Source organism: Nycticebus coucang, chromosome 8 (genome assembly GCF_027406575.1).
Source record: "Nycticebus coucang isolate mNycCou1 chromosome 8, mNycCou1.pri, whole genome shotgun sequence".
Lineage (NCBI taxonomy): Eukaryota > Metazoa > Chordata > Mammalia > Primates > Lorisidae > Nycticebus > Nycticebus coucang.
Genome location: NC_069787.1, coordinates 118,110,769 through 118,137,563, shown reverse-complemented (window position 1 = coordinate 118,137,563; position 26,795 = coordinate 118,110,769). Strand labels below are relative to the sequence as shown.

General features: G+C 41.2%; 1 protein-coding gene across 7 annotated transcripts in view; it reads right to left on the bottom strand.

Moving 5' to 3' along the window:
* The window catches only part of MED12L (mediator complex subunit 12L), a 337,656-nt gene that overhangs the window by 260,530 nt on the left and 50,331 nt on the right, over positions 1–26,795 (bottom strand). For all 7 annotated transcript variants that reach the window (XM_053599366.1, XM_053599369.1, XM_053599370.1 and 4 more), the window contains 2 exons: positions 3,524–3,693; positions 117–227 (listed from right to left, as the gene is read on the bottom strand). In XM_053599366.1, the coding sequence (XP_053455341.1) occupies positions 117–227; positions 3,524–3,693 (281 nt within the window). The remainder of the gene's footprint in view (positions 1–116; positions 228–3,523; positions 3,694–26,795) is intronic.

Sequence of the window (26,795 nt, the reverse complement as noted above, 5' to 3'; positions counted from 1 at the left end):
AAAAATGTGTTTTTCATTTTACGGGAATTTTTTCTTCTACCTCTGCTTACCAGTCATCCTACCAGACTCATTTCTTGCCCATAAAAACAATCAGCCCCAGGTGGCGTGTACTATACCTGCAGCATGAGTGGTAACAAGAGTTTAAGAAGATCGTCATCCACTGGTCTGATCTTCTCCAAAACATCCAGGATCCACGTCAAATATTCATGTTTTTCTAGCATTCCTTCCTTAAATAAAGAAAAATACACTAACAATGTTAACAAAAAAAAAAAAAAAGGGCACTGTCATTTTTATGTTTACACATAACTAATATTGTCTTTATTGTCATTGTGAAACCTGGGGTCATTGATCACAGTCCAAAATCTAATCAAAACAAAGAACTAGGTGTGTATATATACATTTGGGTTTTGTTCTTTTTTTTTTCTTAATAATTCACTCTGGATTTAAAAAAAATATTAATTCCAATAAGAAGGAAAATTTTCAAATGCTTTCACACTTCCAAGGCACATCAAGCCCGTGGCTAGATTTCAGAGGAATATGAATTCAAGGTCATAGGAGGGAACTTTGAAATAGTGATAATTATCAATTAGAAAAGGACTGTTCACATTATTATCTCGAAAAAGTTTAAAAATCCCACCTGACTAACACTCTCTTAATAGCCTCTTTCACTAACCTGAGTTTCAGATGCTATGATCTATAAACTGTAACCTTAAAAAAATCAATATAATGACCTAATATAAAAAAATGAAAGGACTATATGATAACATCATATAAAAACATTCCAACACAAAAACACTAAAAAATAGTAACGGCCGCTACAAATTTCCAAAATGCCCCACAGGGTGACGTAATCCCTGGTGAGAACACTAACTTAGTGATTTAGGCATCTGTTGTTTATCGCCTTCACACACACACACACACACACATACTTTTCTGTGACATTCCATGCATATAAAGACTTGCATCATGTTACAGCTTTTTATTATAATTCACAGAATGAAAGAATCTTCAAGATAGAAACGAAAAAAAGTTATGATTTCTGAAAAAGGCACTTATACTTTTATGGTGATTTGGGTAATAAACATTAGCAGTTAATGTAAAATTTGATTTTATTTCCAGCAACTTTTATGTCTCACCAGTGGTCCACACTACAATGGTTACCAAAGATTCATGTGAAAATATTACACTTATAAATTATAGTTACAGTATTTCAAAGATTATAACAACAATGTAGGGAAATAACATGATAGCAAGGTATTTACTTGTTGCTAATATCCAGGGGTGTTTTTGTCATTTTATTATTTATTTTATTTTATTTTAATTTAATTTTATTTTATTTTATTGAGACAGAGTCTCACTTTGTCACCCTTGGTAGAGTGCCATGGCATCAGAGCTCACAGCCACCTCCAATTCTTGGGCTCAAGTGATTATCTTGCCTCAGCCTCCCAAGCAGCTGTGACTACAGGCGCCCACCACAACACCTGGCTATTTTTTAACGATGGGGTCTTGAATGGCACCTGTGGCTCAGTGAGTAGGGCACTCGCCCCATATACTGAGGGTGGTGGGTTCAAACCCGGCCCCGGCCAAATTGCAAACAAAAAATATCTGGGCATTGTGGCATGTGCCTGTGGTCCCAGCTACTTGGGGGGCTTGAGGCAAGAGAATCACCTAAGCCCAAGTGCTGGAGGGTGCTGTGAGCTGTGACACCAGAGCACTCTGCCAAGGGCGACAAAATAAGACTCTGTCTCTAAAAGAAAAGAGAGAGAGACAGGGTCTCCCTCTTACTCAAGCTGGTCTTGAACTCATGTGCTCAGGCCATCCACCCATCTCGGCCTCCCAGAGGGCTAGGATTACAGACTCGAGCTACCATGCCCAACCCTCTTAATATCCAGTTTTTAAAAATATTTAAATAGTTAAAAATTTAATCCCAGGCCTGGAAGGGTAGCTCACACCTGTAATCCTAACACTCTGGGAAGCCAAAGCAAGAGCACGGCGAGAGGCCAGGAGTTTAAGACCAGCCTGACCAAGACCAAGACCCCAACTCTACAAAAAAAATAGAAAAATTAACTGGGTATAGTGGTGCATGCCTACAGTCCCACCTACTTTAGATAGAGGCCTGAGGCAAGAGGATCACAAGAGCCCAGGAGTTTGTGGTTGTAGTGAGCTATGATGGCTCCCTCTTCCTTAGCCAAGAAGACAGAGCAAGATCTTATCTCCCCCCAACCAAAAAAATAAGTTCCTCACAGAGAAATACAATTAAAACTTTAAGTGAACTTTAATAAAGAATATACACAATTTTTGTCAAACGAAAAAATTAATTTAAATGTTTTTAAAAAGAAATAAAATGGAATTTTGCATTAAGATATGAGACATAGTGAATGTAAGTAAAAAAAAAAAAAAAATCTGGATAAACATAATAGTCCATCCTTCAGATCTGTAGACCCCTGCCTTTGTTTCTGCATACAGATGTCTTCATATATCTGTGCTTGGGTCTGTTTCACATTTCAGAATATGGCAAATTAAAATATCATAAAATTTTAAAACTTAACATTAAGGTTTCAATTACATTCATCCTGTAGGACCCGACTGCTATCTATAAAAGCAATAACTAAATTCAGGGTTCAGCATAAGTAAATAAAATAATTCTTCCAACAATATTAAGCATGATGAAGACACTTTTTCCAAGATACAGACTAAATCCTGAGCTCAGTAAAGTACAAAATGCTCAGGAAAGGCACTGAAGTAAGTAGACCCCCTTCTTAATGGAACTAGACCTGAACAGTTGTTTTTAACAATGTTACTTCTCAAAAGGACCCTACTTTTCCCTACTTTGAGCTCTTGAAAAAGTCACTTACCACCTGAAAGTCAGAATTAAGGTTCTAAAGGGGAAAGTTAAATATCATATATCCCCTCCCTCTTTGATCAAGGTAGCAGGTCTTGAAGACTGTGCTAATTAATACTTCAGCTGAAAATCTCTCCACTTCCACCTTGCTGTGAAGACAGATGAAGGCAAATATACACACAAGCACCCTCTTCTGGCCATTATCATTTACACAAGCTTGTCCGGGTAAGCGTTTATTCCTCAAGGCCTTTTCACCTCAACTTTGCATTTTTAACTCCAGCGGCACCAAATTAAGATGACCTTTGTCTGGGATAACTCAGCCCTTACAGGAGGTCTGCTCCGAGACAGGCATCAGCACAAAGGTGTTTCTGAATAAATATATATAATTTTGCAAAATAATGAATTTAGAAGGATATTAAATATTTAATAGCCAATTATGAAGTAACTAATGTCACTAAAAAGAGTTGTGATTTAAAGCCGGAGATCGATATGTATAATAAATTGTCATTCCAGGGCAACTGAGTTACCTCGAATACAGTGCAACGTGAGGAATGTCAGAATGCTTTCTTTGAAATTACTCGGTTCATAGAAAGGTACAATCTAACCCCCAAACCACCGAAACCATAAGGAAGCTGCTCTCCAGAGCACACTGCACAGCCTCATGTGGCAGGGAAAAGTTACCTGGAACATGTGAAACGCTAGCTTTTCGTTGTATTCCCACTGCTTCATGGCGTGCTCCACCTCCGGGGGCACAGGGACAGGGCTGTCACCCAAGTTGGAGGTCATGTGGTAAAAGTCAGAAATCTTGGCCAGCTGTTCTCGAAGATATCTGGTAGATATCTGCGTCCACTCTGCATTTATTAAAAAAAGAAATCTGAATTTCTAGACACCATAGGTACAAGAATTTTACTTTTTTCTCCCCCTACTCTGATTATCTCCAGGAAAAACATATTCCATGAAAACTATTCCATAAAAAATTACTTTTGCATGTGCAAGCGGTATTCAGAAAAGCATGCCCACCCCAAAGCCCTGACAGAACACGTGCCAGGGTGAGGCAGCCTGCCCTAAACAAGCCAGTGGGGACACCGGCCAGCCCTCTGGGGGAACAGGCACTGCCCTCATGCTTCTGACCCTTAACCTAGGAGAAAAGATGTTTGCACTCAGATCAGTTCCATCTGGTAATACAGTATGCCAACCAACAGTTACTATACCAAAATATCAAAGGCACCAAAATATCGAAGAAGTACAACAGTGGTGGTAAGATATCAGGAAACCATCCTCGCCAATAGATTACAGCTTATCATCAAAAAAGTCATTCATCATGATCAAGTAGGCTTCATCCCAGGGATGCAAGGCTGGTTTAACATACGCAAGTCCATAAACGTTATCCACCATATTAACAGAGGCAAAAATAAAGATCACGTGATCCTCTCAATAGATGCAGAAAAAGCATTTGATAAAATCCAGCATCCTTTTCTAATTAGAACACTGAAGAGTATAGGCATAGGCGCCACATTTCTAAAACTGATTGAAGCTATCTATGACAAACCCACAGCCAATATTTTACTGAATGGAGTAAAACTGAAAGCTTTTCCTCTTAGAACTGGAAGCAGACAAGGTTGTCCTCTGTCACCTTTACTATTCAACATAGTGCTGGAAGTTCTAGCCAATACAATTAGGCAAGACAAGGAAATAAAGGGAATCCAAATGGGAGCAGAGGAGGTCAAACTCTCCCTCTTTGCTGACGACATGATCTTATACTTAGAGAACCCCAAAGACTCAACCACAAGACTCCTAGAAGTCATCAAAAAATACAGTAATGTTTCAGGATATAAAATCAATGTCCACAAGTCAGTAGCCTTTGTATACACCAATAACAGTCAAGATGAGAAGCTAATTAAGGACACAACTCCCTTCACCATAGTTTCAAAGAAAATGAAATACCTGGGAGTATACCTAACGAAGGAGGTGAAGGACCTCTATAAAGAAAACTATGAAATCCTCAGAAAGGAAATAGCAGAGGATATTAACAAATGGAAGAACATACCATGCTCATGGACGGGAAGAATCAACATTGTTAAAATGTCTATACTTCCCGGGCGGTGCATGTGGCTCAGTGAGTAGGGCGCTGGCCCCATATACCGAGGGTGGCGGGTTCAAACCCAGCCCCGGCCAAACTGCAACAACAACAACAACAAAAAAAAAAAAACAGCATTTAGAAAATGTCTATACTTCCCAAAGCAATCTACCTATTCAATGCCATTCCTATCAAAATACCAACATCGTACTTTCAAGATTTGGAAAAAATGATTCTGCGTTTTGTATGGAACTGGAAAAAAACCCGTATAGCTAAGGCAGTTCTCTGTAACAAAAATAAAGCTGGGGGCATCAGCATACCAGATTTTAGTCTGTACTACAAAGCCATAGTGCTCAAGACAGCATGGTACTGGCACAAAAACAGAGACATAGACACTTGGAATCAAATTGAAAACCAAGAAATGAAACTAACATCTTACAACCACCTAATCTTCAATAAACCAAACAAGAACATACCTTGGGGGAAAGACTTCCTATTGAATAAATGGTGTTGGGAGAACTGGATGCCTACATTTAGAAGACTGAAACTGGACCCACACCTTTCCCCACTCACAAAAATTGATTCAAGATGGATAAAGGACTTAAATTTAAGGCATGAAACAATAAAAATCCTCAAAGAAAGCATAGGAAAAACACTGGAAGATATTGGCCTGGGGAAAGACTTCATGAAGAAGACGGCCATGGCAATTGCAACAACAACAAAAATAAACAAATGGGACTTCATTAAACTGAAAAGCTTCTGTACAGCTAAGGAAACAATAAACAAAGCAAAGAGACAACCTACACAATGGGAAAGGATATTTGCATATTTTCAATCAGACAAAAGCTTGATAACTAGGATCTATAGAGAATTCAAATTAATCCACATGAAAAAAGCCAACAATCCCATATAACAATGGGCAAGAGACATGAATAGAACTTTCTCTAAAGATGACAGACGAATGGCTAACAAACACATGAAAAAATGTTCATCATCTCTATATATTAGAGAAATGCAAATCAAAACAACCCTGAGATATCATCTAACCCCAGTGAGAATGGCCCACATCACAAAATCTCAAAACTGCAGATGCTGGCGTGGATGTGGAGAGAAGGGAACACTTTTACACTGCTGGTGGGACTGCAAACTAGTACAACCTTTCTGGAAGGAAGTCTGGAGAAACCTCAAAGCACTCAACCTAGACCTCCCATTTGATCCTGCAATCCCATTACTGGGCATCTACCCAGAAGGAAAAAAATCCTTTTATCATAAGGACACTTGTACTGGACTGTTTGTTGTGGCTCAATTTACAATTGCCAAAATGTGGAGACAGCCTAAATGCCCACCAACCCAGGAATGGATTAGCAAGCTGTGGTATATGTGCACCATGGAATACTATTCAGCTGTTGAAAAAAATGGAGACTTTACATCCTTCGTATTGACCTGGATGGAAGTGAAAGACATTGTTCTTGGTAAAGCATCACAAGAATGGAGAAGCATGAATCCTATGTACTCAATTTTGATATGAGGACAATTAATGACAATTAAGGTTATGGGGGGGGAAGCAGAAAGAGGGACGGAGGGTGGGGGGTGGGGCCTTGGTGTGTGTCATACTTTATGGGGGCAAGACATGATTGCAAGAGGGACTTTACCTAACAATTGCAATCAGTGTAACCTGGCTTATTGTACCCTCAATGAATCCCCAACAATAAAAAAAAAAAAAAAAGGTGAACTACGTTAGCTTGACAAAGAATATCTACAAAAAACCTACTTTTTTTTTTTTTTTTTCAGTAAACCATGCTGTAAACAGATGCGCTGTCACCCAGGTATTGTTGCTCCATTTATAGAGCACACTCAGAGTAGATCTGGCATAATTCCTAAAGGTCCTAGGATTTTTGTTTTGTTTTATTTTGGTTTTTTTGACTTTTTTATTTTTTCAAATTAAAATGAGGGTACAATTTTTAGGTTACATTGTTCTCACTTCCAGGGTAAGGTTCCATTTGCAGAAGAGCCCCTCACCCCGGGAGTGTGTGCTACACCCTCACAACGTGCACATTACTTGAGATCACTAAGGTGATCTCAGGCCCTCCCTCCTCTGGCATACCTACTTCCCCCTCAGCTCTCCTGCTTCCCTCTAACCCCGAACTGGACTATATTAGTGTTTTATTGTTCTTATGAGCATGTAATTGTTTATATATTGGTTTCATATTAGAATGGAGTACAGTGAATATTTATTTTTCCATTCTTGTGATGCTTTACTGGGAAGAATGTATTTCAACTCCATCCGGATGAATGTAAACGATGTGGAGTCTCCATCTGTTTTGATGGCTGAGTGGTGCTCCATGGTGTACATATACCACAGTTTGTTGATCCATTCATGAGTTGATGGGTTCTTACGTTGCTTCCAAGACTTGGCAATTGTGAACTGAGCCGCAATGAACATTCTAGTGTAAATGTCAAAAAAAAAAAAAAAAAGATATCAGGAAACCTAAATCAGAAGAATTCAAAATTGCCAAATGCAGCTCTCTTACGGGTCCATTTTTCAGACTCCACATGGGGTTTTAAATTAATAATTAATAATTAATTAATTAAGACTTGTTTTGTTTTTGTCAATCTGTAAGAGGACTGACATTCACCACAAGCTGGATGTGAAGGCATTCCAATAGTCCAATCTGCCCTGCCCTCAGGGGGCAGGGACACACATGGAGAATTGCCCTGAGGACAGCCATCTGGACCTTCAATTATTCCCCTCCCCTTAACCAACCTCAGAACCCAGAAAGGGTGAATGAAATCAGAGAGGGTAAGAAGCAATTAACATTAGGAGACTAGAAAGGAAACCAAAAAAGTAGCATCACCAAAAAAAAAAAAAGAAATCACTAAAGTTACTCAAAAATGTCTGCCATGGGGGCACAAATTAAATCGGCGTGTTGCCTCTGGCAACCATGAAGGATCTGATGCCAACTTTAGCCCATTCTGTGGATAAAAATGTAATAATTGCGAGCTCACAGCCAAATTTCCTCCAAGGATTAGCAGAACAGCATTTCAGAAGAAATCACCCTACCGCAACATAACCACACAATGCTGTTTTCCTATCATTTGGCATGAGGTTTTCTCACCTTCTATTTTGGGGAAAAAAAAAAAAAAAAAAAGAATAGAAACAAAGATTCTACTACATGGAATATTTTTTCAATTTTTGAGTACTCTTAAAATTACTTGATAACAGAACCCAGAGACAACTTCTGTTAAGTTTTGGTCTAAGCCATTTATTTTAATTACTTATTCAAATTCAAATGCATACTCAAGTTACTAAACTCTAGCAATGAGCCAATGCAAAAAGATGAACAGATACTACATCAACACTGTTTTCCGTTTCACAGTTTTTCAGAAAGCACCAATAACAGATCTGAACGTTAAAGCTGATCCACTGGCCTTAGAAACAAAACAGTAAACCATCGATGTCATCATCATCTTCTTGTGCCCATGTTATGGACTAATAGTCCTATGACACTCACTTGTTCAACAAAACAAAATACCAACCATCAGAAGAGACAAGTTTAGCTTAGCTATAATAAGCGAAAACAAAAATAACAAGGATCTAAATCCTAGCTTTTGTATGCCAAGCCTTGCTATTAACTCACTCTCAGTATGGCACTATTTTCAATATCCTCACCGAATATTTCAGCCTGGAGCTAAAAATAACATACACATTTATATACCCCTACTTTTCTAGAGCATATTTTCCTTGTATGATAGTTTTTTAAATATAGGAGAAATACATGTTCATTATAGAAAATTTCTACTGTAGATCTGAAAAGAAGAACCATCTGTAACCCCACCACCCATAATCATTAATATATCTTTTTTTTTCCTAAAAGTGTTGTTTGAATGTTTCTATAAAGTTTATACACACCTCTTTTTTTTATTATTGCTGGCTATATTAATCCACAATCTGAGTTCCTTCTGAGAAACCATAAATTAAGGCCCCTTAGCACTGCATTTAACTGACAGTAAACTGTCATATTGACAGGATAGATTTAGAGGTCTGGGGACATAAGACAGTCTACAGTGGCTTAGGATAAAAATTGTGGATATATGTAAAACTGCCGTTAAAAATTGAAAACAGAAAATAGCTATTATGGCACTATACTCCTTAATAATTGTTAATAATTTTCATAACTATGATGCCTACAGAAAATGTTAATGAAAGGGGACAATGTGGCCAGTGGCCAAATGGGCCTACTTTGAACTCAGCCCTGTTTGCACAACAGTTACAAGACAGACTTAAACACTGGCGCCATGGCCCCCACCCCCTCACATTCTGATTCAATTGGGCTAAGCAGGGACCCAGTTTCAGGTGACAAAATGAAAACAGGAATGGATGAACGTTGTAGGGAAGATGGGGAGAGGAAAGCGTCCGAGGTAGAAAATATGCAGTGACCACAGAGGCTGCTCAGAAAGTGGAGCAGTAACACATTCGAGTGACACAGAGGACATGGCCCCATGAGCAGAACATGAGGTCCAGGACGCCACATTATCACAACATTTAAGAACATAATGTCACTGAGAGTGGTGTCAGGGGTCAGGACTGAAAAGAATGACAGGTTTGTTGACCTCATGCTTTCTTTAGCCTCCAACAATCCCGGAGCCTCTTACTCCCCCTTGGTTAATGCCTGGGATACTCACAATATTAGTAAGAGAACTGGAAACTCAGCAGAGGAGGAAAATTCACCCTGAAAGCAAACAGAAAGGACACCACATCCAACAAGGCCCCCCCCACGGTCCTGGGCAGTGTCTCATTGTCAGAGAAGCAATACAGGCAGCGTTTAGAGCTATCAGGATGAACTTGGGGACAAGATGGCCCCAGAGTCCAAAGCTCAGCTCTGCTGCAAATTAGTCCTGCAACCTGAAGCAAAGCATTTAACATCCACTAAATCTCAGTTTCCTCATCTTCAAAACAGGGATTAATAATGTACATGCCTCAGAGTTACTGTAAGGATGAGGCACATCGCACGTTGCATGCAACAAAGAAACTAATCCATAAGCCTCATGAAAAGTTTTTAGAAAGGAAACTGATGATTAGAACTTGACTGTCGGTGGACGGCACCTGCTACCACTATGTTAGGCCCTGCCTCTCCCTCAGATGAGCTCATACCCCATGGCTAATACAATCAATACAATACAATGTTCCGGGTAAGTATTGACTAAATCAACCAATGTCAGTTTCATGGTTCAAAACCTTCAATAGATCCACGATCCTTAATGAATTAAGGACAAAGTCCTTAGCTAGGAGTTAAAATCACTTTAAACACTGCGCACCATTTCTCACTTACCCCTACTAGTTCCAATTGCTCTAACTCCCGTGCCGATGGTGCGACATCTACCTGAAATACAGGCGTACTTTGTTTCATTTGCTCTGTGTGCATCCTGCATCCTTCTTAGCAGGTGGAAGGTTTGGGGCACCCTTGTTCCAACAGCATGTGCTCACTTTGTACCTGTGTCATATTTTGGTAATTCTTGCAGCATTTCAAACTGTTTCACTATTATCTTATCTGTCAGAACAATTTGTGATCAGCATTCTTTGAGGTTACCATTGTAAGTGGCGGGGGGGAGGGGGGCACACCAAGAACTGCACCCATGTAAGACGGAAAACATAATTAATAAATGCTGTACATGTTCTGGTCATACCCCCGGCCAGATGGTCCCCATCTCTTACTTTTCTCCTCGGGCCTCCTATACCCTGATACCGATTTTAAAATTAGACCAGTTAATAACCCTACTGTGCCCTCTAAGTGTCCAAGTGAAAACAAGGATCAAATATCTCTCACTTGAAATCAAAAGCTAGAAATGATTACATTCAGTAAAGAAGACGTATCAAGCGCCTGTGGCTCAAAGAAGTAGGGTGCTGGCCCCATATGCCAGAGGTGGCTGGTTCAAACCTAGCCCTGGCCAAAAACTGCAAAAAAAAAAAAAAAGCCAAGACAGGCCAAATGCTCGGCCTCTCGCACCAAACACTGGGCTAAGTTGTGAATGCAAAGAAAATGTTCTCAAGGGAAATTAAAAGTGCTACTGAAGTGAACACAGGGATGTTAGGAGAACAAACTTTTTGCTGATAGGAGGTTTTAGTGGTCTGAACAGAAGATCAAACCATCCTCAACACTCCCTTAAAATAAGGCCTAATCCAGAGGAAGGTCCTCACTCCTTCAATTCTGTGAAACCTGAGAGGCAAAGAAGCTGTAAAGGAAAGATGGATGCTACCAGAGGTAAGCCTTTGGGGTTTGGGGAGAGAGGGAGCTGGTTTTGTTTTTTGAGACCGAGTCCCACTATGTCACCCTCGGTAGAGTGCCATGGCATCATAGCTCACAGCAACCTCAACCTCTTGGGCTCAAGTGATCCTGCTGTCTCAGCCTCCTGAGTAGCTGGGACTACAGGCATGAGCCACCACACCCAGCTGGGTAAGATTTTTAATGAAGATATTACACTGCTTTTTTAACATGCTATTGCCTGTTTAACACACTACAATGCGATGTAAACATAACTTTTACAGGCACTAGGAAACCACAATATTTGTGTGACTCACTTTATTGCAGCAGTCTCAAACTAAACCTGGAATATATCCAGAGTATGCCTGTCCTGTCTTCTTCACCTGTGTTCATATGCAGAAATTCTTCAGGGCCTAACTCTAATTTCACATCTAACAGCAATCAGTCTTCTCTAGTCTCTAGATACCAATCCACCATCTATCAGCAATCAGTCTTCCTGCTCTAAAATATTACAATTTCCTCCATCTCACTGATCTCCAAAACTCTGCCTTACATACAAATACCTAAGAACTGTCTTTAAACAATCCACTATAAAGTCCTCCCAAAAATAAGTACTGAATCCGGTTCCTTCCTAATTATTCTGTTTCTCAACTCTTGTTACAAACTTCTTTCCTTTATAGTTTAGACTTATCACCCTGAATGGTTCCAAACATCACAACAGGGAAAATGCCAAATTCCCTAATATACCGTCTTTATTATAACTAATTAAAAACACCCATTCATTAATGCACTATAAATGGTTCATGCAAATACTGAATTTTCCATCCTCGTTAAATAAATTTCCTTTGTAAATGTGTACATGTGGGTACACAACCTTTAATTTTGTAAAGGCAAGTTTTCTTGGCTACATTCTTCCCATCATAAAGACAAAGGGAACTAACTTGTATGCAAGAGAGATTTTTTTTTTTTGTTAATCAACCAAATCAAGATACAAAGGAGCGTATCTTTATGGTGATGCACTTTACACAGCACTTTAAGTCAGAGATGTCGGACTCCTCAGTGCAAAAACTCATTTCCTCAAAAATTAATTCTTAGGCTACACTACTGTAAGAAAAAGTTCTTCCCTGTCCAGAGTTAGAAAAGCCTACCTCCCAAAACTACAAGACAGAGGACTTACCCAGCCTGATGTTGGAGTAGACTGAATGGAGGGAAAAAAATTCAACACATACACACTGCCGTACACTCCATTTCTGACTGCTTAATACGCATAAGAATGACTAGAAGATTTTCCACCACTTTTCTCATATTTTTTGTTGGTAAGATGCTTTCTTGGCCAAAGGATACCATCGACAAAGGGAAAAGATAACCCACAAACTGGAAGAGAATATTTTCAAATCAATGTATCTTATAAGGAACTTGGATGAAGAATGTACAGTAAACCATTAAACTTGATAATGAAAAGAACAAGAACCCAACTAAAAAATAAGCAAAGGATGTGAATAAGTATTTCTCCACAGAAGATAAATAAATGGTCAAAAAGAACATTTAAGATGTTCAAAATTATTAGCCACCAGAAATATGCAAATTAAACCATAATGAGGTACTCCTAAGATAACTGTAATCAAAAAGACAGATCACAAATATTGGCAAGGAGACAGAGGAACTGGAATCCTCGTGCACTGCTAATGAGAATGTAAAATAACAAATGTAATTTGTGGGTAACAGTTTGATAGTGTTTCAAAAGGGTAAACAGAGTTTCCACAAACTCCAGCAAACTAACTACATCAAAGACAATGAGTACATATACCCAAGAGAAATAGCACATACCCCTGGACAGATGGACAAATGATCACAGCGCGTTCATATTAGCCAAAAAGCGAAAACAATGCAATATCCATCAACTACAATAAACGGGTGTACACATACAATGGAATACTAGTTGGCATCAGGAAGAAGTGCTGATACATGGATGTACCTTGAAAATATTGTGCTAATTGATATGATTCCATTTATATGAACTGTCCAAAACAAGAGAGTCTACAGAGACAGAAAGACTTTGACGGATACCCGGGTAGAGATACTTAAGGGAAAATGGGACTGCTCATGGGCATGAATGAATCATATAGTATGTGAATTACCTCCATAAAGCTGTTAATTTTTTATTTTTAAAATATTGAAATTTTTTTTCTTTTTTTTATGAGACAGAGTCTCACTTGTCACCCTCAGTAGAGTGCTATGGAGTCACAGCTCACAGCAACCTCAAATTCTTGGGCTCAAGTGATTCTCTTGCCTCAGCCTCCCTAGTAGCTGGGACTACAGGTGCCAGCCTCAACACTGGCTACTTTTTAGAGACGGGGTCTTGCTCTGGTTCAGGCTGGTCTCAAACCTGTGAGCTCAGGCAATCTACCTGCCTTGGTATGAGCCACCACACCCAGCCTTAAATGTTTTTTTCTTGAAATACTCACCTATCCATGAGAAATCATCTGCAGTTAATGAGGTAAAAGATGCCTATTCTGTGCTGATGAAAAGCAATCCACTCTGCGGCAGCACCTGGGGTTCAGTGGGTAGGGCGCCAGCTGCAATACTGAGGGTGGCAGGTTGGAGCCCGGCCCCGGCCAAACTGCAACCAAAAAATAGCCGGGCGTTGTGGCAGGCGCCTGTAGTCCCAGCTACTCGGGAGGAGGAGACAAGAGAATCGCTTAATCCCAGGAGTTCTAGGTTGCTATGAGCTGTGACTGTACAGCACTCTACAGAGGATGACAAAGTGAGACTCTGTCTCTTAAAAAAAAAAAGTAATCCACTATGAAATGCTGTGATGTCACAAGCAGGAGGACACCAGCGGATAAAAAGTAGAAAGCAGAGTGGCTGTTAGTTAATGGTTAAAGCTGGGTGAAGGATAAATGGGCTTTATTATACACGTCTATACTTGTATATGTATGAAATGTCCCATAATCAAAGGCTTTAAAAAGTTAATCAGTTGCATCCTATAAAATGAGTCACAGAAAACCCAAAATCCCCTATTCAGCTGCTGTTCACTTTGGGAATGAAAAAAAGCAGTTGGGCTGCTGATTGGCAGCCTGGATAAAGAATGACTCAAATGGAAATTGCTGCCTCAGTGGGCGCCGGACTGCGGGGTTCTGCTGAACGATCACGTAGCGCATCAGGTCCTCTGGCTGGAGCAGGAAGAGACACAGAAAACGGGGTGGGAGGAGGGGTCATTACACACGGGAAATGCCACCGGGAAGTAAGTTACTGAAAGACGTTCACACTTTTTGAAAGTTTTCTGTAACACAAAAATTACCTACAGAACCTGGGTGTTTGGTGACAAACACAAAATACGTTCCTGTCTGGATACCTAATTTTACTATGTTATTTTTAAGTGGCCATTTCTCTCTGGTTTTATTTATTGTGCCATGACGCCACGCAAAGTACTATTACTTAGAGATCAAGGAGACAGCCGAAGATCAAATAAGAAATAAATAGATAATATAGACTCCATCAGTATTTAGCACCAAACATTCAATGCCCTCTGTGGCCCTCTGTAGATAGGGGGGCCACAGAGAGGAAGAGAGCAACCCAGCTTGAGGCACCTCATCGATTTGTCCTCGAGCTAGGGAGGTGCACCAGGACAAAGATATTGACAGCACTGAAGTGAGTGCCACATGGACTGTGGGATGCAGGAGCCGGAGCAAGAGGGCATTTCAGCCAAGAAGTTCCACAGACAGGAATGGCAGCCTGTGACAGGGCAGACAGCACAAGGCAGAGGGAGAGACTGCCTGCAGTGAGGCTGGGAGGGTCACCACAGGCCAGAGTTCCTCCAACACCAGGGCACACAATGATCGCCAGAGGGCGCTGGTTAAACACACAGATTCATCTCCAACTCCAGAGGTCTGGAGTAGGGTTCAGAAATCTGTGCGCTTAAGCAGCCGCCCAGATAACTGTGCCCCCGTGACAAGCTATGGAATTTGGTCTTTCATCACAATCGCAAAAAGCCGGGAAAGGATTTTAAGTAAAAGAATGGCAAGATCATATATGTACATTAAGACCTTTCTCTGGAAGTCATAGGGCTGACAACTGAAAGGAGGCTACCAGGTCCAGGGGAGTGGGAACAAAAAAGAGGCAGGTGTGACATCTTTATGAATCAGGACAATGACCAACCTAATACTGGAGAGGAAGGAGGGCCAGGGCCAGGGCCAGCTGGGAGGGGAGAGGAGCTGCTTCAGTCTGTTGCTTGTTTCCTGTTAATGAAACTTTTTATTCTGTGGTAAACGGAGATTCAGGGGCATAATTTACATCTGTGGGCAGAGAGGGACCACAGAGAGGAAGTGACCTGGGGTGGAAGCTGCTCTCTGTGACTGGGGGGAGACAGGTAAGGGACAGCTGCTGCAGGGAGGGCTGCACAGTGTGTGCATTTGGGGTGGGGACTGAGCAGGTAGCAGAGGGACACTGACAGTGTCCCTCTGTGAAAGTTCCAGGGAGGCTGGAGGGGCAGGAAAGAAAGTCTGAAGAGAGGTGAAGGTGACCAGCCACAGTGAGTAAAGGGCACTCTACCAAAAAGACAAGGGTCATTATACACAAGGCAATATGTAAATAACTATGCAATTGTGTGATGGTCATTAATGCCTAGACTTCAAAGTAAAAAGAGATGAGGATCCCTGGCTGAGGAAACAGGCGGCCAAGGCCTCTGGCAAGGAGGAGAGGTTGGCGTGGGTGGGCCTGACAGGAGCAAAAAGGCAGCACGGAAACTGCGAACTGCGGACTGCACCTGTCTCCCTTGGGGTTGCTGGGCAGTACCTGAAACCTGAGACAGCCGCACTGGACGCTCCCTTGGGTTTCCCCTCTCCCACGTCAGGTCACCAGTTCCGGGTTCCATATGCAAACATACTAAATGTCACATTTAGGACGGTTTCCCCAGCATCCTTTGTCCCTATCAACCCCACACATGCATCTCAAGTACAGGCACGTGGCAACCACAGAATCCTATTTTAGCCCCTGGAACCAGAATTTCTTATTCAATATCAATCATACCACCTGCTTCCTCCCATAACCACAGCTTCAGGGGTTCCTGCTAACGCCGGACACACACCAAACATCTGCCACAACAGGCTCAGTCCCTTCTCCAGGGCATGAGAGAGCTGTCTGAAATTAGTGTTATAATTATCACGTGGTAAATTCCTCTCCGATCCTTCCAGATTTCTACATATACCTGACAGAGCAGCGACCGCAGCTGTGGTGAGCCATCCCTATCACCAAATAACAGGGGTAGTATGTTTACCTATATTAAATTGATGCACTTAATTAACCCCTTCGGACACGTCCCCACGGCCTTCCACATCTGAGACCAAGCCACAGGTTGTGCGGCCCAGGACAGAAGGCAGGGCAAGACAGCAAACGGGTCTTCACAGGGAGCCTGCAGACCACTGCTTAGTGTCCTCTGAGAACCCTACAGCCAGGCCTTGGGGGAGACCTGGGCGACCCTCTTAAGGATTCAGGTGAAGGAAGAGAAAGAGAAACCCAGGAGCCAGCTCCGCACTGCAGGGAGGCAAAGTTATTTAAATTACCATAACCTGAGTCATTCATAGCCTTTGGGACTCCTCTCCTACACTCAGCCGGAGTCTGTGGGAGGAAGTTCCCAGTCATCTGCAGAACAAAAGTAAAAGTAAACAAACTACATTTTTTTTCACTTTGCATTGGAATGTAATTCCATGATTACTTGTGCTTTGGAGTAAAGTTTAAACTACGAAAGTAGCATTGTGCTTACTAATAAGGCCCTGAATGTAGATTTCTACATCTGAACAGCTCAGATTCCTGCAGCCTCCGGAGACACAAAGACTACAGATTCTGGCTGGGCGCCTGCAGTTCAGAGGTTAGGGCGCCAGCCACAAGCAAACCGAGGCCGGTGGGCTCAAACCCCGCCCCCAGGCCTGCTAAAAGAAAATAAATAAATAAAAAGAAACAAAAACAAATACTAAAGATATCACACTGCCAGATAACAATATAAAATAATGACAGACCGGCTTGGCGCCTATAGCTCGGCGGATAGGGCAACAGCCACATACACCGGAGCTAGAGGGTTCGAACCTGGCCCAGGCCTGCCAAACAACAATGACAACCACAACCAAAAAATAATAGCCCAGCGTTGTGGTGGGCACCTGTAGTTCCAGCTACTTGGGAGACTGAGGCAAGAGAATCGCTTAAGCCCAAGAGTTGGAGGTTGCTGTGAGTTGTGACGTGACAGCACTCTACTGAGGGTGACATAGTGAAACTCTGCCTAAAAAGAAAAAATAAAATAAAAAAATAATTATGGACCAAAAAGCTCTAAAATACAAGACCAGCCAGACCCACCTCAATCTCCCCGTTATCTCCTCCTCTGGAACGCACGTTTTATTTCTCTGGAGACCAAGGACAGATGCGGGATACATTCACTTAATTAAATCCATTTACTATTTACTTCAGCTGTGTTACACTCAGAATGCCATCCCAACTAGTAATTCATTCACCCTTAACTATTTTCTATCCAATATATTCTAGTATTCCTGACTCCAAAATCACAAAGTTGAATCAGGCCTTAGAGCCACTTTATTTCAGGGATTTCATTTAGTAGATTATATACACTTTGTCTGAAAATGACTCTGAAACTTAAAGCACTTCTTTTTAATTAAAAAAAGCTTTCTATTCATTCTGGAATTAACATTCCAGTGACAACTGCAAAAACAAAAAAACTCTAGCTTTTATAAATAAGTCATTAAAAGATTAGTAGCTTGGATTCAAAAAACAAGGCCACAAAATGCACAATATGAAACAATCACCAGATTTTTTTAAAGGACAATTTAAAAAATACATAAAATAAACCTTCAAAACATGCATAAAATATATCTCAGAAGATACGCAATAAACTGGTAACAATTATTGCTTCAGAAGCACGTAAGTAAGGAGGGGTCTGGGAAAGAGGAGGGATCTGAAGACGGTATGCCGCAAGGAGACTTCACTTTCTTACAACATTTTGTGTCTTGTACCACGGGTATGTATTACCTATTAAATATTTTAACCAGCACAAGTTGTTGTTTCCTAAAATTCTCCTATTTATGCATTAAGCAATAGATCAGCACGATGCGTGACCAATCATACAAACACTAAGATTTCGAACCACCCTTTGCATCCCACACAAACACAACTCTTCCACCCGGCCTCACACAGTTAACCTTCACTTGATACTAAATTCTCTAAGGCTGGCTCAGTGCACGTAGCACAGTGGTTACAGCTCCAGCCACATACACTGAGGGTGGCGGGTTGGAGCCCAGCCCAGGCTAGCTAAACAACAGTGACAACTGCAACCAAAAAATAGCGGGGCATTGTGGCAGGTGCCTGTAGTCCCAGCTACTTGAGAGGCTGAGGCAAGAGAATCACTTAAGCCCAAGAGTTGGAGGTTGCTGTGAGCTGTGACGCCACAGCACTCTAACAAGGGCGACGTAGTGAGACTGTCTCTCAAACAGGACCCAGAAACAGAAGTCCAGGAGAAAAATTCCTGGCCTTCTACTTTCCAAGGATTTTCTCATCTTGATTTAGAAAATAGAGACACCCAGATACCTCAGAGGATTATCTTAAGGACTGGCCCAAATGAGAAGCTATAAAACCAGCCTGTAAACTGCTAAAACTTCTAACAAAGAGACCTTGTTGCAGCATATGTGTTCTTCCAAGCATTAGATGTACGGGCACATACTGACAGATATGAAGAGAGCAGAGAATCACAATATTAACAATTTAATCGGGATTCTGATTAACGTTTCATCATAGAAGATGTTTAATCCAAGTAGGAGCCAACAATTATTAAAACTGGTTAAAAAACAAAGTGTTGATGGCAGTAGGTTCTTAGCAGAAAATGCAGGCCTAGACAATTCACCCCCGGCAATAAAGAAAAGAAGAAATAACACCAGCAAAGAACGTAGAAAATATAATACACAAAAACTAGAAACCTAACTTGTTTGCTCATAATTTGCCAGAAAGGGAGATAATTAACTAAGAACCAAGAACTACTACTTACCATGTCAAAAAAAAAAAAAAAAAAAAAGATGCTGATTTCTTAAAGGCACAGGTAATATCTCATTCCTTTAGAAAACTTTCCCTATTATTTCCTATATGATTACAGGTAATCAGATACTGTCCTAATGTATTAATCTCTGTGTTAAGTGTACATCTTGTACCCCTTAAGAGAGCACAACCCCATTTGGTTAATAGTCTTCACACTTCACTCACCCAAATGCACAGACTCATAATAAACATTTTTTTAAACCACATTTAAGTGAAATATAATAATTTCTTTCAATCCCTTTCACATACATTTTCTTTGCTTTCACAAAAATTTACATAAACACACAACCACCATTACACATGAGCATTTGAATGAATTAATAAATTGTAGTATATGTACACCATGGAATATTATGCAGCCTTATAAAAAGATAGAGACTTTACCACTTTTATGTTTATATTGATGGAGCCGGAAACACATGAGCATTCTAACGTGAAATAGAGTGCAACATTTTTACTTTGGGAAAGTTGAAATACGTCTCCATAGGGCGATGGTCAGGCATGGAGTTACAGTGCCGCATGTTAAACTTAATTAAAAACTTTTTAAAGTCTCTGTAAACAAACAGGAAAATATAATGGCGATAGCCAGGGGCTGATGAGAGGCGGAAGGGGAGTTGTTCTGTGGGCATAGTTTGAGTTTTGCAAGATGAAGAGGTTTTAGAGATTTGTTAAAGAGCCAAATAGTTCTAGCTGTTGTAGCTTTTCAGTAAACTGAACATGCAATAAACATGATTTATTGTGAGAACAGCAGCACACTGACCGTAAACCCTTCATTTCCCATTCTCCAAGAGCAATTATTTTCACTTCTTTCATCTAGTGTGTTTCTTTAATTTACCTTTTTATCCTTAAATAACATTTATATATGGTGTGGGGGTGTTTGGCAAACCTTTTGTGTGGGTATGTGTCTTGTCATAACCACAAGAGGGGCTCTACCTAACAAAGTGAAATATTTTGACCTAGTTGTTTGTACCCTCACATTAACCTGAAATATATTTATTTAAATAAATGACATTCATAGTCCTACTTGATTTAAACATTATCTACTTATTTCCTACTATGGCACAGGGTGAACATTCACCTTCCTTTCACTTCCCACCAAGACTTCACTTATGTGTTTTCCTGAGTCTCCCTGGATTTCATGAGTTCTCTCATTGACTTATCCCTGGAGACGCTCAGCATTTCACTCATTTCCTTCTCTAATGTTTGGTTTAGACACACGTTCCCCCCGCCCCCAAACAAACTGGGAACACTATACATAACTTGAGTAGGTCTGGTCTGTTTTCATACCATAAGGAAATTTTTGGCAAAATCTAGTAAAATGAAAAGTGCATTCACCATACCTCAATAAAAATTCAACAGACATATGTAGTCACAAAAACAAATTTTTTTTTTTTTTTTTTTTTTGGTAGAGACAGAGTCTCACTTTATGGCCCTCGGTAGAGTGCCGTGGCCTCACACAGCTCACAGCAACCTCCAACTCCTGGGCTTAAGCGATTCTCCTGCCTCAGCCTCCCGAGTAGCTGGGACTACAGGCGCCCGCCACAACGCCCGGCTATTTTTTGGTTGCAGTTTGGCCGGGGCCGGGTTTGAACCCGCCACCCTCAGTATATGGGGCGGGCGCCTTACCGACTGAGCCACAGGCGCTGCCCGGGACAAAAACAAATTTTTAATGCAGGTGTGTCCAACCTGTGGGCCACACAGGCCACATCACGATTTCTTTTGTGAGGACTTTTTTTTTTTGCTTATTTGTAGTATCAAATATCACAAAAAGTATGTACAGACCTTTTTTTTTTTAAAACTAGTCAGCTTTCATTAGTGTTTGTATATTTAATGTGCAGCCCAAGACAACTCTCATTCTTCCAATGAATAGAAGGATAAAGAAAAAGTTGGATATTCCTGATTTGTAAGGGTGTGTATGTCTATATATAAGCAATAGATCAGCATGATGTGGAGAGAGAGAGAGACACACACACACACACATACATGAGTTAGTAAAAACTTAAGTTTCTTTGCTCTGTCAACTGAGAGGGCTTAGAAACAATGACACTTGAAGTAGCAAGAGCACGCCTGTGCTCAGCTCTTTGTTTCTAATGCCGTTTCTTCAATAAAAAGAACCAGGGATCCCTAGAGAAATGGCTGATGGTGGGATTGGGGCCAGGAACGTATACAATGAGCAAAGAATACAGCTTGTAGTGGCAGAAAGTAATAAAGTACTTTAGAAAAACACCACCACCTAGAATGGGGTATGTCATGGGGTCATAGTACCCAACTAAAAGAGCTCCCAATGGAAAAAGCTAGAACAACATGAGCAACAAAATTAAGTAGTATTATGACTCAAAGTATAAAATAAGTATCTATGAGTCCGCACCGATATGTATATGAGTAAATGAATGATCTAACAGGTGGGTAAGTAGATAAGAGGGAAATCTCCCATACAGAAGAATTCCAAACACTTTAAGCACATACTCTGCCTGTAGGGAGAAGGATGCATAGCTCCCCGCTCCGTAAGTGTAGACTGTGCACATCGACCTCCTTCCAAAGAGTACGGTGTAGAGAGGGATGAGGGGAAAGTAGCTTCCTAATGGAGAAACCTGAAAAACACTACCCAACCAGGTGACCAAGGTTAACATCAACTGTCAGGAGTCACGGTGACAGTATTAATAAGCAGCTCTGAGGTAACCTGATGAGAATGGCATTTGACGTCCACAGCCTTTCTCCCTCCCTACAACCCATATTCCCACTATGATCAGAAGCAAAACATCAAAGTCCAGGAGAAGGGCATCCCACAATACACCTGACAGGTACTCCCCAAAATTGTCAAAATCATCAAACTGAGAAAATGTCATGGCAAGAGAAGCTAGGGAGACATGACAACTAAATATAATGTGGGCTCGGAGCCCATAGCTCAGCGGCTAGGGCACCAGACACATACGCCGGTGCTGGTGGGTTCAAACCTGGCCCCGGCCTGCCAAACGACAATTACAACAACAAAAAGAAAAAAAAAAAAAAAGTAGCCAGGAGTTTTAGCGGGCGCCTATAGTCCCAGCTACTGGGAGGCTGAGGCAAGAGAATCACTTAAGCCCAAGAGTTTGAGGTTGCTGTGAGCTGTGACAGCACAGCACTCTACTGAGGGTGATCATAGTGAGACTCCTGTCTCAAAAAAAAAAAAATAGTAATTATTATAAGTAAATAAATAAATAAATAAAATGTGACATCCTAGATGTGATCCTGGAATAGAAAGAAGCCAGTAAATAAAAACAAATGAAAACTGAATAAAGTATGGACTGACTTTAATTATAATCAATACGGGTCCATTGATTATGACAAATGTATTTATGACAAATGTATCACATTAATGCAAGATATTAATAATAGGGGAAACTGTGGAGGGGGGAGGGAACTACACGGGAACTCCGTACTATCCTTTTAATTTCTCTATAAATCTAAAAAAAATCTTAAAAATTTATTTTTTAAGTAAAACTTTAATGCATTTACCCTTCACATGCAACTAATTCCACCTTTAGGAATCTACCCTGAAATTATACTGTGACAAATAAAAAACATCATGAACACAACGTTACTCACTTACATCACAGCCAAGGAAGGCCGGAGACGATGCAAGAGTCTAACAGGGGACTGCCGCATGAACTCCGGCACATGTACACGGTGGGACACTAAGATGTCATAAAAAGGAGTGAAGAGGGGCGGTGCCTGTGGCTCAAAGGAGTAGGGCACCAGCCCCATATACCAGAGGTGGCGGGTTCAAACCCGGCCCCGGCCAAAAACTGCAGGGGAAAAAAAAAAAAAAAGGAGTGAAGAATATCAACTATGTGATTTAGTTTTTCAAAAAGGCAAGTTATTGAAAAGTATACATAGTATACAACTTCTGTGCCAGGAGATAGGAGAAATAAGAAGATATGCATTCTTGCATATTTTCACACAAAAAAAAATGGGGAAGATTAAACTAAAAACTAGTAAGAACTGACTACATTATGAGGGTAAAGTGAAAGGGCTGGAGACAGAAGCAAAACTTTTAAATGTACCTTTACATAGTTTTGACTCTTGAACATGTCAAGGTATTACATAGTCAAAATATGAAATTAGATCAAGTAGGAGAAAAATCAAACTCTAAAATGAAAAACAAATGAAAACTGTGTACCTTCCTACAGAGATCAAAAATTAAAAAGAACTACAAAAAATTAAATTTCAAGGCAGCGCCTGTGGCTCAAAGGAGTAGGGCGCCAGCCCCATATGCCAGAGGTGGTGGGTTCAAACCCAGCCCCAGCCAAAAACTGGAGAAAAAAAAAAAAAAATTCTAAATTTCATAACTTTTTTTTTTTTGGAGACAGAGCCTCAAGCTTTTGCACCCTGGGTAGAGTGCCGTAGCATCACAGCTCACAGCAACCTACAACTCCTGGGCTCAAACGATTCTCTTGCCTCAGCCTCCCAAGTAGCAGGGACTACAGGCACCCGCCACAACGCCTGGCTATTTTTTGGTTGCAGCCATCATTGTTGTTTGGCGGGCCTGGGCTGGATTAGAACCCGCCAGCTCAGGTGTATGTGGCTGGCGCCTTAGCCGCTTGAGCCACAGGCGCCGAGCCTCATAACTTTAATGTATTGTCAGATTGTTATAATTCTGAAGCCACTATGTTTGTAGCAGAATAAAGTAGGTAGGTAACCACACTCATGTTACCAAAATGCATGTGATTGTTCATGAAATAGAAATGGGATAAATATAAAATTAAAGAAATAAAAATATGTTTTGTTTTTGTAGAGACAGAGTCTCACTTTAACCGCCTTCAGTAGAGTGCCATGGTGTCACAGGACTCACAGCAACCTCTAGCTCTTGGGCTTCCGCGATTCTCCTGCCTCAGCCTCCCAAGCAGCTGGGACTACAGGAGCCCGCCACAACGCCCGGCTATTTTTTGGTTGCAGTTCAGCGGGGGCCGGGTTTGAACCAGCCACCCTCGGTATATGAGGCCGGCGCCCTACTCACTGAGCCACAGGCGCCACCCAGAAATAAAAATATGTTTAATGTTAAATGAAAATGTTAAAACATTAATGTAAACTTACACACACACACACACGAACGTCTCCATCCACCCATCTAGTAACAGGATCTAGATACCACAACCCTGTGGTAATGAGCACCTTCAGCACCCAGATCTTACTAGAAAGCAGCAGGATTCTTTAAAGACATGGCAGGAAAATTACAAGCAGAGCCTGGGGCGGGCATCTTTCTGTGCCTGAAACCAACGAGGTGTCCTATAACAGACAAATGATGACATGACCAGAAGGAACAAAAGAGCTTCATGGGTCTCCCATTGACCAACTTTGGAACACTTTGAACACAAAAGTCAACAATAAGTGTAACTGATTATAAAATACAGAATAAATCTATGAGCCTATCACGATGACCAAAAATGATCTTTTTAAATGTAAGAGAAAATTGAGACACTCAGTTTTCACCACTGAAAGTACACAACAATTTTCACTCCAAAAGTTGAAATCAAAGGAAAAGAATTTAGCATTTATTCTGCCTTTTTAAAGAAAGAACATAATTTATCACAGCTGATGAGAGATAAAGCACTTTTATGCAGACGCATACCAACATCTTACCCAACAAAATAACTATTCCAGGATCAGTTCATCAACAAATGCTAAAACTTTAAGGTAAAAGGTTGTTGGAAAATGATACAATTGCCGGTGCCAAAATCTTACCCAACAGTCCCATTCCTTCTGTTATGGAAGAAGGACTCTGACCAGATAGGCAGTTTCCTCACCAGTTAAAACCTATTTCTCATACTTAAGCAAAGTGTGAATTTAACGTAAGCTTATACAAACAAGCACTTCTGTCCAAACTTCAGGGTTATTTTCACAGTAAACAAAGCAGATATCTCTTTTATGACAAATGAGATCTAAGCAACACTGGGAAAATGGGGAGGCAATCTTGACTTGAAAGTCCCTGGAATCAAAAAAGTTAGTATGCAAGGTCTTCGAGGACCCAAACTGCAAGTAAGCTGGTAGACTTAGATAAGAAACCAGACTGCCAATCATGTATTTAGCAGGTCTTATTTTTGCAGTCCAAATGGCTCAGTAAATGTCACAAATTAATTACAAAGCGTGCAAGAAGGGTAGTTGTTTTTTCTTTGTATTTTGGGGTGTGATAAGGATAGTGGTTCCAAGAGTACAGTCAAAAAAAGTCTCTCATCTGCCTCAAATACCGAACCCCACAAAACCTCAGGTGGTACAGAGGAAATGACTCGGGGCACACAGAGTTCTGCCCTTGGCAGTTTACCCAGGAAGCATTTTAAGCTCCTTCTAATCTATCTGTTCTCCCCAGCCCCACCCAGAAAGACCTCATAAGCATAATACATCTTGTCACATTTCACCACATTGAACGCCCAACAACCCCAAGTCAGAATTAAGGCTGTTCATCATACAAGCAACTTCTTATTTCTCTTTCTCCAGTTTCTATGACACCCTGAACTTTGTTCCCTCCTCCTATTCCTCTTAGCATCCATAGGAACAAGGTTCTGACTCCTCAGATGCTCCCCACAGCCACCAAGTCCTGTAGCCTGTTCCCTCCTGCAGCGTCCAGGGGCCCGGCTATACAACACGCACGGGCCACCAGCCACCATCACCTCCCAGCAAGGAGGAGTAGCAGGGACCTGGGCATGGATCCAGCTCCATCCAGGCCAGCAAGTGACTTAACTTCTCTGAGACTCAGGTCCCCTCATGCACAAAATGGAATAATAAAACCTACATTGCAAGCTTGTTATAATGATTACAGATAATAATGTCTGTGAAGTTCCTAGCACAGCGCACAAAATAATCCATAGACCCTGGCTGGTAGTAACAGTAGTCCAGCAGTGGTAGCACATCGTTAACAGTGTACAGTCAGTGTTGTCAACACTTTACAGGTCTCGACTCATTTCATTCTCAAAAGGTACCGCGAATTAGTCCCATGTTACAGATAAGAAACTGGGGGAGGGGTTGTGACAATAATAGCATAATAGATCCTCCCATGCCTCCTACCATCCAGAGGGAACCCAACTACCCCACTTTGGCAAACCCCTTCGCACAGCCTTTTATCACCTCCTCACTAATGGATGGTCAAGCTCAAGTTAAACCCTGGCAGTTCCACAAAGAGTCAAACTATTTGTTGACCGGTTTCACTGCAGACACCATCTTTTTTGGCAGAGATGTCCAGGGGTGAACAATATCTCACCCCTGTTAACTCTGTTCTCCTGGAAAACGCCTCTTCGTTCAAAACTATACACCAAAGTCACTTCCTCCCTGAGTCTCCCTGGATTTCATGAGTTCTCTCATTGACTTGTCCCTGGAGACACTCTGCATTTTACTCGTTTCCTTCTCTAATATTTGGTTTAGACACATGCCCTCCCCCCGCCCCCCATCCAAACTAGGAATACCCAGAGGGTAGTGGCTACATTCTCCCTCTTTATCTCCCCACTCCCCGGCCAACATCCACTGCAGGCTCTGGGGCTACTTTGGACACTTACTGCTG